Source organism: Bufo gargarizans, chromosome 4 (genome assembly GCF_014858855.1).
Source record: "Bufo gargarizans isolate SCDJY-AF-19 chromosome 4, ASM1485885v1, whole genome shotgun sequence".
Classification (NCBI taxonomy): Eukaryota; Metazoa; Chordata; class Amphibia; order Anura; family Bufonidae; genus Bufo; species Bufo gargarizans.
Genome location: NC_058083.1, coordinates 70,842,332 through 70,855,917, shown reverse-complemented (window position 1 = coordinate 70,855,917; position 13,586 = coordinate 70,842,332). Strand labels below are relative to the sequence as shown.

General features: G+C 47.1%; 1 protein-coding gene across 2 annotated transcripts in view; it reads right to left on the bottom strand.

The window, feature by feature from the left end:
• KIDINS220 (kinase D interacting substrate 220) overlaps positions 1–13,586 on the bottom strand; it is a 144,438-nt gene that overhangs the window by 107,817 nt on the left and 23,035 nt on the right. For both annotated transcript variants that reach the window (XM_044291774.1, XM_044291775.1), the window contains exons 4-8: positions 5,951–6,049; positions 5,420–5,518; positions 3,346–3,447; positions 1,871–1,969; positions 1,506–1,703 (exon numbers count right to left, since the gene is read on the bottom strand). In XM_044291774.1, the coding sequence (XP_044147709.1) occupies positions 1,506–1,703; positions 1,871–1,969; positions 3,346–3,447; positions 5,420–5,518; positions 5,951–6,049 (597 nt within the window). The remainder of the gene's footprint in view (positions 1–1,505; positions 1,704–1,870; positions 1,970–3,345; positions 3,448–5,419; positions 5,519–5,950; positions 6,050–13,586) is intronic.

The following is a 13,586-nucleotide window of genomic DNA, read 5'->3' as shown; positions in this document are numbered from 1 at the left end:
GTCACCATAGGAAGTTTTTCTCCAGCTAAAAAACTTTTTTCCCACAAAATTACTTTGAACCTCACTGCATGTTTACTGCAGAAGGACAATTTTCTCTCTAAAACCAGGCCCAGGGGCACCCAAATTTAATAGCTAAACTTGGAAGATTTTACACCAAATCCCATAGAGCAAAGTGTCCATCTGCTCCTGTCCAGTGCTGCCACACCAGGGCTTTGGCTAGGTGACGCGAGCAGATGGGCGAGACATATGCGATACCAGGGCTTTAATGTGCTAGTAAACAGATACTTCAGCCATCTCACATTGGGAGTCTGCCCAATGTCATGCAGTATGTACTTCCCTCAGTACTGAACATGTATGGGTACAGCTACGTCTCAGACAATATGGCTCAAAGCAAACAGAAATTTCATATGGGCAGAAAACAGCAAAACCTCCTACGATATTTAGTTTCCCACAGGAGAGGTGGACCAATTTGCACTACACCTACATTCAGATGGGGAACCTGGGGACCCTCTGTTCTCAAGATGGCTGGGGGTGCCAGTAGTCAGACCACATGCGATTTAACATTTATAACCCATACTGTGGATAGGTGATACATACTTTTAGTGTAATAACCCCCTTTATTAAAGGGCATCTGTCAGCAGATTTGTCCCTATGACACTGGCTGACCTGTTACATGTGCACTTGGCAGCTGAAGACATCTGTGTTGGTCCCATGTTCATACGTGTCCGCATTGCTGGGAAATATGATGTTTTATTATATGCAAATGAGCCTCTAGGAGCAACGGGGGCGTTGCCGTTACACCTAAAGGCTCTGCTCTCTCTGAAAATGCTGCACCCTCGGCAGTTTGACATGGGCCAAGCATTATCATGTTTGCATATCCTGGCCCTGTCAGAGTGCAAAGGACAAAGCAGTTGCAGAGAGAGCAGAGCCTCTAGGTGTAACAGTAACGCCCCTGTTGCTCCTAGAGGCTCATTTGCATATAGTAAAACATCACTTTTCTCAGCAATGCGGACACGTATGAACATGGGACCAACACAGATGCCTTCAGCTGCCTAAGTGCACATGTAACAGGTCAGCCAGTGTCATAGGGACAAGCTCTGCTGACAGGTAATTAGGCACATACACAAATAAATAGTCCTCAATGTCCAATGTTCTCACCATGTCTGTGTTATTTTCCACGCTAGCACGTACAAATGGCCCAGACGGGGGATCCTCATGTGGATCCCCGTTAAATGCAAATACAGGGGCGGCCCAGCAATTAACTGTAGACCGCATGCGCGCTACACCAAGTACAAGCCATAAAATCAACTCTAGCGCGCTTCGACAAGTAACAGGATGATGACACTAATTGGCCAGACATAAGCGTGGAATGTTAAATCAGTAACTTATTGAAACTAGGGAGAAATATGTTCTAAATCTACATATTTTGCACCTATGGGTTGTATTTCAAGCGTTTTTTTTTATATTCTGCATTCCTGTTTAAGAAAAAGAAGAAAGCACCTTACCCGGTCAGGGATGTTGACGTAGGTACCGGCATCCAGCAAATCCTGCACAATCTCAGTGTGACCCTCTTTGGCTGCAATAGCGAGGGCGGTATTGCCATCTTTATCAGTCAGATTGACATTGGGATTCCTCTTCAGAATCTCCTTGACCGTGTCGGTGTATCCGCCTTTCACTGCCACAATCAGAGCAGTCATAGAATTCTGCAACAAGAATTGGCGTCATCAACCTATTGCTATAGGGGTTCTTTCAAGTGAATGGATGAAAAGCTCCACAAGAGATTCCTGGAAACCAGCAGGAATATGAGAAAATCTGCTGTCTTTGAATCTAAAACACACAAGAAAAGGAAAGGGGGGGGGCAGAAACTTACAGCTCCTTCTTGGTCAACATCAGCTCCCTTCTGCAGCAGGGACTTCACACTTTCCAAGTGGCCTTTTCTTGCAGCCCAGATAAGAGGAGTGGTGCCATACTACAGGGGAGAAAATAAAATCATGGATATTCCTAATGTCAGAGCAGCCGACGGCAGTCAAGTGAGGGCAGTGATCCACCTTGGTGGAGTGAAAGCCAGAAGCTAGAGTGTCCACTAAGATAGATAGTGGACACTGTTGTTACCTAGTCTAGCTGGTAACAGCTAATCCGGGCCTGGCTTTTACTGGGAGTAAGCAAAGAGCCAGGTGGGTGCTTACTCCCCACGATCCACTCCGGGGTTTATACGTGGGTTTATATGTGGCCCATGTCCACGATTGCATTTAAAAGTCAGCAGCATGAGGCAGGATGTGTCTGTTGTGCGAGAGGCAGCAGATCACACACTGCAAGGTGCGTGTGAAGAAAACACTGGCCTGTGGATGCTTCTAAAAGAGCCCCGAGACTGCTTGACTTTATTGTGGATGACTTGAACTGGCTGCGATCCGGCTGAAATGAACTCTAAGTTGGCTGGAATAAGCAATAAACTGTATTGAAGTGGCTTTGTTGTGTCCCTGACTGTCTTTACAACTGGTCATAGGAGCCCACGGCATTACAGGGGCTCGAACCCTTGTCCTATTCACCCTAATAGCGCTCTAATAGGGTGAATAGGACTTCACACTCTCCCTGCTGCCCTGTGCATAGTACACACAGCAGCAGGGAGATTACCATGGCAGCTAGGGCTTCAGTAGCGTCCTTTCCTAGTAGTTTCCTTTCCTTTTTGAAAGGAGATTAGATTGCTTTCTCTTTTCCAGAGAAGCATTATGCAGGGAAACAAGCACAGTTATAGATATAAAAAATAAAAAAAATATTTAAATTATGAAAAAACACTGAACAAACAGTTTGAGGCCACCACCAGGGGAATATCTTATTACGAAAAATCGATATTGTTGTTCCCAGTGGGAGACTAGTAGAACATATTGCACTGTATGGAGGTATACAGCGGGAGATCCTAAGGTCAGCAAAAAAAAAAAATATAAACAGGCCATGGACAGGCCACCAGGCTGTAAGTGACTTTCCACTGTGGGCCTACATGGCGACACTGCCTTTAATGAGTGTCAATGCGGTTGTGGTGTGGCAAGTGACAAGCCACAACTGTGATTCAACAGTCATTTTGGGTGACGCTAGACAGGCTGGTCACCATCGCGGCCTGCTATTGGCTACACTCCCCCGTCGCCAGATGCGACAGGGAGATGCGGCCGTGCAGTGATACGGAGGGACGTGGATTCCGGGGAGCGGGTAAGTATTGTGGGGGGTATTTATACTATTGCATAACCCCATTCAACCTCTCTGCTGCCTACCTTCAGTAGGAATGGTCCACTAAATGTCCACACTGGTCAGTCTCAATGACAATTTTTACAGTCTTTCAGCTGAAGTACCCACCTTGTCTGAACAGTTGACCTTGGCTCTATACTGCAGTAAAAGCTTGACAATCTCAGAGTGACCTCTCCCAGCCGCCCAAATAATCGGATACACGCTGTATTGCTAAAACAGGAGAGAAGAAAGCAAAACAATATTTAAAAGCAGCTCAACCACAAATATCGCATCCTGATGGAAAGCATATAATTAAACAAAGGCAGTCTGCCTTCCCTATGAGAATTATTAAAGTTTACCCAAAAGTGTTTCCCCATTTAAACGGTTTAATGATTCAAGTTACTCAGTCACATAATCACCAGGTTCTATTAGTAAAAAAGAAAGGGATAATGGAAAGATGTTATAAGAAAACCAGTAAATGCATAATGTAGATTAAAAATTATAACTAACAACTCAAAGTGTGGTCCCGGGAACACTAAGAAGCCCATGTAATTTCAAAGAGACAGAAAAGGGAACCCATAAAAAAAAAGAATAATAATAATAATAATTTGGTATAATTCTGTGCTACCGCTTTCCTCTGCCAAAATGTTATCTGCCAGTTAAAAGCAGGCAGCAGCACATCTCCTTTTGTATAATCTGTTTTTATTTTCTGACTGTAAATTTTTTTATTCTATTTCCTGAACATGATTACGGGGGCGGCCATCTTGCCTGAGCTGTTCTTAACAGCATTTAGAAAGCATTAAGAACATTGCTTTACCGCAGACACATGGTCCACAGACACAATGGTCTGGAGGGGCCTCATTGACTTCTATGAGAGAGTTCCTGTCGCAGTAGCAGAGCATTCCTTAAAGGGTAACTGTCATTTTTTTTTGTTATGTAATTGGATTGGTCTGACTAAGTTTACCTTAGTTCCCTAGTTAATACTTTTGTATAGGTATTGAATTACCTAGTAATTGCAGCATGTTCTTTCCTCCCCCAGGCATTTCAGTGGTGCGGCTAAAACAGCGTTGCTAGGTGTCCTCATCTCCTATCTTCTATATACAGAAGACTGGAGGACGTAGTAGTGGGTAGTCCCGAACGCTGCGTGCGCACTCCCGTCGGACCGGGATAGTGCTGATATTCGCGATAAAAATTAGCGATTACTCAGGAGGAAGAGGACGTGTTTAAGTCTGGAGAAAGCCGATTGGTTGGGGTGAGGCTGCGCGTTCCCGAGATGAGCCGAATAAATTCTGGGTAGTTAGGGAGGGAGGTCTTAGCCTCAGGGTAAGGGCATCGGCGGCCATCTTGACAAGATATTTAGAAAGAAGTCTTGTGAGGAGCGGTTGCTATGGATGGAATCTTATTAAACAAGTGGTATGTGAACACAATAATTAGTGATTATGGATTAACGCCACGGCAGCACCATATATGAAAATTGAATTTTGAGTGAAAATATGACAGTTATCCTTTAAATGAGGCTGGAAATATCACCCACCCAGGAGTCCCAACGAGACTAGTTATGCTTGGATTTCACCTATCCTCTACAGGTGGGGACATTAGGGACTTTGTCCCTTGGTGCACCGATGCCATTGTTTGCATTAAAAGGGTTGTCCATGGCTACTGTCTATGGTCAGTGAAACAGCGCTCCCGTTACCAGCTTTGTCCAGTACACAACAGAGCGGTGTGGTTCTGTAGTTCTACGAGATAACAGCTGATCAGATTTGTGTGCTATGAATGTCTATGGTGGTAAAAGCAGTTATGGTCAGAATACCTTGTGTTGTACTCAATTTATAGAATATTCAAGAATAGTAAAAAAACTAAACAAAAATAAATAAAATAAATAAATAAATCACACCCCACAATAAGGGTCCATTCACATGATATGTCAAATGCAGCAACAATCTGCATCCAATGCATGTGAATGAGGTTTCCGCAGCCCCATTCACACGCAAAGGAAAATTTCCACATGGATTTTTGTCTGCACTGCAGAAAACAATCGTCATGAAATGAAGGAGCATGATATGTATACTGTACGGAAAAGCTGCGGGATAGCCCCACTTAATCCCAATGCAGATCTTCTGCGTAGCAGAAATCAGAGTGTAATCCCAAGATGTCTGCTGAGGAAATACACATTAGATTTAATGCTGACATGTGAACATCTTACCAGGCCGGTTATGTTTGGGTTTGCTCCCTTAGAGAGTAGCAGCTCCACAACCTCGGTGCACCCTTTGTATGAAGCCCACATAAGGGCAGTCCATCCTCCCTGGAAAAGGGAAAATATCAGAGTTAATCACAGACAGGAATCAAGACGTTTTACATATACAAGACTATGATGTTCAAGATCAAGCAGAATCAAGACTTCTCAGCCATTCAGGAAACTGGGGCAAAGATGGCAAATAGGTAGGTGTCCTCCAAGGAAATATCTCTAGGGCACACTTCCCCCTTAAGAACACAAACGGGTATTTCGGTACCTAGCCACGGGGGCCCTGTGTCCAGCTGGGCCCTACAAAATCAACGGAGCAGCAGGTCAAGCATGCGCACTGCCACTCTATTCATCTCTATGGGACCTGCCAGAAACATGTAGAATCAAATCTGTATATTTTAAGGATACTCCAAGCTGAAGGCCCTACAATTACACAAAACCTGAACAAACACGTAGATAGGTGTCACATCTATCGACATTGGGTGACTGTACCATGTCACGGTGCTCCATGTTGGCATCGGAGTCCAGTAGCTCCTTAACAATCTCCACGTGCCCTTCTTTGGAAGCAGAAATGAGCGGAGTCCAGTTATCCTAGAAGAAAAAAAAAAAAGACCCATGGTTAGGAGATGAAGCCATACAACACATGGAAACCTACCGGGGGGGTTTGTAGATGTCTCCACAGGAGAACTGTGCAAATTAAAACCTCTGGCATTCAATTACAGGGCGCAGGCACTCTTACATAATCTCCATTACTTAAAAAGGGGAAACACGTATTCATATTTATTGAGAACATTATAGGTTCTACAAACCTGATGCCCTGTGTAGGAGCAACAGAGAGCTCTGCTCACATCTCGTTTGGGGTGGCATCACTCGCCGTACACCACTGTATACCCATGCAGTGGCATACATCAGTCATTAGGTAAAAATGGTTTAAAAAAAATAATAATAATATACCACACAGTATACATATTTTACAGTGGCATACTAAAGAGAAAGATATACTGCACTTCACCGCATTTCACCCAGATGAAGGCCAAAAGAGCACTGGTTTACCATCTGTCAGGTCAATGGGGCCTATGGCTGCATTCCAGGAATCATTTTTAGGTCTTAAAAGGTTCTGATTCTCCTTGTGCAGATTCACCAAAAATGCTATACACATTTGGGCAGTCAGTACATCTCTCTGCACAAAGTTTGCAGCTCCAGGCTAATCGGCTGCCAGCGACAGCGGGGCTCCCCATAATTTTTCACTGTTCCAGCCTTCTCTATCTCTGCATACATAGCTCTCAGGGAGCACAGTTTATAAAGATCAGGAAGTGGCAATATCATAGAGGTCATGTGATCAACAGGGGACAGGAGTCTGCACGAGCTGCTGAGTCTTAGCAGACCCAGATCAGCTCTTCAGTGATGCTGTACAGCTTCCCCCTGTAATTGAGGCTACTATGTGAGCCCCAGTTGCAGGAGAAACCAGAATTAAATCTTAAAAAATAAATAAAAAATGTACAAAAAAAAAAAATGAACTGCTCGCTTAGGGCAGGGAGACACGCGAGCGAGTTCAATGTGATAAACTCACAGCAAGGAGCATGGACGTGTGAGCAGCTCCCGGACCCTGGGCCCTCGTTTATACCTTTTGCAAGTCTCCATGTGGCCCTTTTCTCCTCTAGTGGGTATGGCGAGACACTCTGGTCGCCGAGGGGCCCGCTTCATGCCGGCAGAACCACAGATCGCCCGGTATTTCTCACAGCAACCGCCGGCAGTGCCTCTGAGCGGCTCTCCCAAAATGGCGCCGATTGAAGCGGCGGGGCCGGACGCGCCTGAACGGCCGAGTCCCCACCTGTCCACAGCCCCAGCTACCTTGCTCTCCGGATTCCCGATCGCCACAGACCGGAGCTCAGAGCCGGCACAGTTGATGCCTGCAAAAGGCCATCTTTACCTCCGGCTCATGGCCCTCACTGCAAGTGGCCTCCCTGCCTCCTACACCGGCTTCTGAAACCACTAGAGCTGAGGTGAGACCACCGCCCGACTCCCCCCCGTTATGAGATCCGGCGGCTGCAGGTGTCCGCATCGCCCTCACAGAGCTCAGAGACTCTGGGGGGAAATCCTTTTGGAGCAAGGGTGCCGGAGGTAGCAGGCCCGCAACTGCAGACATGGCAGTCCATCATTACTGGGTGGGGATGTCGCCCGTGAAGGCAGCCGCACCGTAGGGGGGAACCCTGTTATGTCACAGCACATCCGCAATCAGTTTCAGAGGCCTCTGACTCGGCGTCCTCAACCTCCTCCTCGCCTGACAAATGCGCTAAAAGACCCAAGCTGCGCGATATTTGGTCGCTGCTCAGTATTCTGCCCACTAAAATGGACTTAGAGGCGATGTTATCAAAGCTTGAATCTAAAGACAAGGTCATTGCCTCAGTCAAAGCTGATATCTGCGCCATTTCTACCAAAATGACCTCCCAGGAGAGGCTCTACCTCTCTGGACTCACGTCTGACTCAGGTGGAGGCGAGTGTGGCCTCTCAGAAAGCCATAAACAGACATATGCTGCTTCAGCTTGATGATCAGGAGAATAGAGGGCATCATAATAATATTAAGCTGCGGGGGATCCCTGAAGACATTCGGTCCTCAGAACTGCGTAAAGCGGTGACGTTTATCTTCAGTACCCTCCTTGACAGACCGGAAGAGTCCGAGATTGAACTGGATAGGGTCCACAGAGTCACAGGCCCTCGACGTGTCAGTACCTCCAACCCACGAGATGTGCTGTGTCGCGTACACTTCTTCAGAGAAAAAGAGGACTTGATCCAGAGAGTGTGGAGATGTGGCCCTGTGCCTTTTGCAGATTCTCAAGTACATATTCTGCCTCATGTCTCTAGAAGAACCTTGATGATGAGACATGTCCTGAAGCCGATCCTCCAAATTATCACTGAAGCTGGAGCCACGTATCGCTGGGGACACCCCTTCCACCTGATTGTTCACAGGAATGGGACTACATTTGCTCTTCTCTCACCGGATAAGACAGAGGACTTATCCTGCTTTTTGGATGTACCGATAGTTTCACTGCCGAACTCGTGGGACGTTCCGATCCCTGCATCTTTTGTCCTGGACTCATCTAGTCTTCAGGGTGTGGGTGACAGCCGGCCATTGCCTCAGGATGTACCAAGGAGGAGACGAGAGTATTCGCCCCGCGCTGTTCCAGATTGACACGCCTGTGCTGAGGCTTGTAGGCCTCTACTGTCTTAGTCAGTAATTGGTTCTCTCAGGGCCCTTGTGTGATATGCCCCGAGTGCCGCTATCTCACTCCTGTCGAGTGGGCTTACTGTTATTGTTCCGTCCACTAGCCGGATGATTTTTGGTTGCCATCTAGATTCATATGATCTGGGCCCAGGGACTGGGAAGCATTTGTTTTTTGTTTGTTTTCTTTACCGTTTGCTCTCCCTCTCTCCAACTAGGTCAAGCGAATCTTGGTCGACTCCTATCGAGCCTTCCAAGAATCGCATAGTGGGAGTTTGTCCCACATTTTTCTGCTGAGTTTTTCTCTGCAGGTTTTGTTCACCCTCGCTGGACTAGCCAGTTAGGGTTATATTGTACTGTTTTTATTGTCTTGTCTTGTCTTCCCCCCCTTCCTCTTGTTTACTCTGTTGTGAGTTTATATTTTCACTCTCCTCTCTCTCAGCAGATTGCAACCATGTCCACGGTCCAGTTTGCGTCTATCAATGCCAATGGACTGAATACCCCTGAGAAGCGCTCCTCCATTCTCCGGCTTAAATCCCCTAGATATCCAGATACCTACCATAGTTGTTTTTCAGGGTCAAAATCTAGGGGAGTAAGCATACTCATTGCCAGATCTGTTCCATGGGAATTCTTAGATGCTCCCACTGATGATAATGGTCGCTTTCTTTTTCTCAAGGGACGTCTAGCGGGGCAGCTTTTTACCCTGGCTAATTTGTACCTGCCTAACACCAAACAACTCAGGGCCCTAGCTGGGATATTGACTCGCCTGGAGGATTTTGCAGAGGGTACCTTGTTGGTCGGGGGGGGGGGGGGGGGTTCTCAATGTGGCACTAGATCCGGTTGTGGATGTCTCTAGGGGATCCTCTCACGTTGCCCATTCGTATCGCCGGGATTTCAAAAAGCTTCTCCATTCCCATCAACTAGTAGACGCCTGGCGGGTTCTTAACCCTGAGGTCAAGGACTACGTTTTACTCTGCAGCGAGGGACACTTATTCCAGACTAGACTATTTTTTTCTAAGACACTCGGCGGTATCCCTCCTGGCTTCGTCGGTCATAGATCCGCTGACCTTTTTAGACCATGCGATTCTCCATGTTTCTTTGAATTCTCCCCTCCCTGCTCCGAAATCTTGGCAGTGGCGATTGAATCAATCCTTACTGCAGGATTTAGCGGTGGCTCAGGAGGTGCATACGGAGATCTCTCATTACTTTGAAACTAATCAAACTGATGACGTGTCACCCATCTCAGTTTGGGCGGCTTCAAGCATGGAGCTAGACGTAAGAAAGAGCGGGCAGCGGAAATCTCACAGATTTTGGCGGAACTAGTTACCCTTGAACAGGCCCATAAAAATTCTCATGCGGTGGCTACACACACTTCCCTTCTATTAGCTAGAAGTAAGCTTAAGGAAAAGTTGGATGTACGTACGAAAACCATTCTGGCTAAAGGCCGCCGATATTTCTTTGAGTTTGGAAACAAAAGTGGCAAACTCTTAGCCAGATTACTCAGGGAGCAAAGAGCTAGGAATTATGTTCCCCGTATTGCCGCTACCCAAGGGCCCCCTCTTAATGACCCCGCCGCAATTGCAGAAGCCTTTGCTCAATATTACCAATCCTTATACAATCTCTCACAACCCAACGACACGAATGAGTCTCTGCATTCAATGATGAACCAGTATCTGTTGGATTCGGGCATGCCGAGATTACCTGCAGACTGCCTCCAAGACTTAGATAAGCCGTTCTCGACAGAGGAAATAGCAGAGGCTTTGAAAAACATGCAGTCCAGTAAGGCCCCGGGCCCAGATAAGAGATTCTTACCACTGCTCCAGACCCCTCTAGCTAAAGCTCTCAACACACTTAGTACAGGGCATCCTCTCCCCGCAGACATGTCACATGCTCATATCCCCGTGATACATAAGGAAGGGAAGGACCCCACCCTATGCGGCAATTATCGTCCCATTTCACTATTAAATGTGGACCTCAAGTTGTTTGCTAAAATACTGGCCACGTGGATGGTCCCACTGCTCTCTGATCTCATACACAATGATCAGGTGGGTTTCATTCCGTCGTGTGAGGCGAGAGATAACACCACTAAGGTTCTCAACCTGATTCATCATGCCAAGATCCGAGATACCCCACTCTGTCTCTTGTCCACGGATGCTGAAAAGGCCTTTGACAGGGTGGGGTGGCCTTGGTTGTTCGCGGTGTTGCACTATCTCGGCATCACCGGTCCTCTGGCATCATGGATGACAGCTTTATATGAGTCTCCCTCTGCGGCCGCAAAGGAGAATGGTGTTTTTGCTCCGTCCTTTGCGATACGGAATGGGACCCCGCCAGGGTTGCCCCCTCTCCCCATTGATCTTTGTTCTTACCCTGGAGCCGCTCCCGAGGACAATCCGACAGAACCTGAATATTTCGGGACTCTCGGTTAGGGGTAAAGAATTTAAGATAGCAGCCTATGCGGATGATCTGCTGTTTACTCTAACTAACCCCAAGATTTCCTCCCCGAACTTGATGGCGGAATTCCACTTGTTTCAAGGCCTCTCGAATCTGAAGATTAACTATTAGAAATCAGAGGCCTTGAATGTATCTCTACCGGCCACGCTTGTGTCCGACCTAGTCGCTTTCTTCCCATTCAAGTGGGCATCTGGAGCAGTGAAATATCTAGGCACATTTATCCCCACTGATCAGAAGGAGGTGTACCACAGGAACTTTATCCCTCTCCGGGACCGGATCAGGGAAGATCTTAAGAAGTGGTCGAAAGGACTGCACACGTGGTTTGGACGCTGTGCCATCTTTAAAATGAACATCCTCCCACGAGTGTTATACCTCTTTCAGACCCTCCCCATCAAACTCCCCTCTAGTTTCTGAAACAGGATTCATGGGGACTTTTTTAGGTTTATTTGGGCAAAGGGTAGCCCGAGACTCGCCAGATCTCTTTTACACATACCGAGGGACAAAGGGGGGCTAGGTGTACCTGACCTACGTAAATATCACTCAGCCTCCCTGCTCCAAAGGATAGTGGACAGCTCAAACAGTGGGTATCAATTGAACAACTCTGCTCGAACTGTCCGCTGGCCTCCCTGCCCTGGGTAGATTTGAAACTCCCTTCAGTTCTTTCTAATCATCCAACAATTGGTCCCACCATTTCACAGTTCCATAAAGTTAGAGATAATCCTCTGATCTCATCCTCCCACTCGCCTTTATTACCCATCTTGGGAAATCCCACCTTCCCGGCGGGTTGCAGGGGAGGACCGTTCTTGCAGTGGCGGGCTAATGGTAGGTCCCGTGCTCCCTTTTTCAGAACTTCAGGCAGATGGCTCACCTATGACGAGATTTTGAGTATAACAGATCACTGCCCTTTGGGTTTCTGGAGATCTAGACAACTGACGCATTTTCTATCCTCTATTCCGACCTCCACAGGGTATGACAGGGCTCTTACCTCTTGAGAAAATTTGTGTTGGGTTGGGCGCCTACAGACATTCCCTTTCAGAGTGTTACCAGTCCTTGTTAGCCCCTCGACAGGACTATCTTCCACCATATGTGGCTAAATGTTCCCAAGACTTGGGAGTGAACATCCCCCCCTGATCACTGGTCAAAACTTTTCTGCCTGCTCTACAGGTCATCCATGGTGAGTAGGTTCCAGGAGGCAGGTTATAAGATAATGTCTAGATGGTACTATGTTCCAACCAGATTGCAGAGAATGTTCCCATCCGCGTCCCCTGTTTGCTGGCGCTGTGACTCTGCTATGGGCTCCATGTTGCACATTTTCTGGGATTGCCCAAAAATTGGTCCTTTTTGGCAGTTGGTCCATAAAACTTTGTCCTCAATTTTCCGATTTACGATACCACACACCCCTGGTTTCTTCTTATTATTCCTCTCGGATCTGCCAATGAGTGTGCTTCATAAGTCATGTCTGTGTTCCCTGGTGATAGCGGCTAGGTCATGCATCCCTGCGAGATGGAAGCTCTCTTTGCCTCCGACAATTAGTTGCTGGATCCAAAAGGTGGAGGAGATCCGGAGAATGGAGGAACTTACCTCGCAGCTGCGAGCCAAGCATAAAGCCTTCCTTGATTCGTGGGCCCTTTTGTTTTCTTTTCAGGAGTCTCAGGACCTTCTGGCCTGAGTCGCGGATCTTACCCTGTACTCTGTGGTGGTACCCCCCCTCTATTACGCCCCCCCCCCCCCTTTTTAGTGTTCATTGTCTGTGAGTATTGCTCCTCTCCTTCTGTTGTTATTTGTCTAGTGGATACACCCTTCAATATGTTTACACTTATGCTACCTCATTCTTCCTGGTAGTTTTGTTTAAAGGTCAGGATTATGTTTTTACTATTTTACCCCGACGAGGTCACTGATCAGCCAAAAGGGATCCTGCTCTGACGAGGTTCCTCACATTATACTACAGTTGCCAACAGACATTGTTATGTGGACTGGTATATAAGGCGATCTCTGTGTTGTGCTATATTGTTGATACACTGGTTGTACTGTATTGACTTTGCCGATGTACGGCTTGTTATCCGTATACATTTAAATAAATAATTTATAAGATAAACTCACAGCAAGTGTCAGTGAGAGGTCCCGTCCTGACCTACCTTGCACGGACAAAATCACCCAGCATTATACCGATTTATAATGCTGTGTAACCCTTAGGGTCCATTCACACGCCCGCGGCGTGTTTTGCGGATCCGTGGATCCGCAAAACACGGACACTGGCAATGTGTGTTCCGCATTTTGCGAACCGCACATCGCCGGCACTAATAGAATATGCCTATTCTTGTCCGCAATTGCGGACAAGAATACGACATGTTCTATTTTTTTCGGGAACGGAATTGCGGACCCGGAAGTGCGGGTCCGCAATTCCGTATCCGGGCTGCACATTGTGCGGCCCAGAGAAATGAATGGGTCCGCAATTCC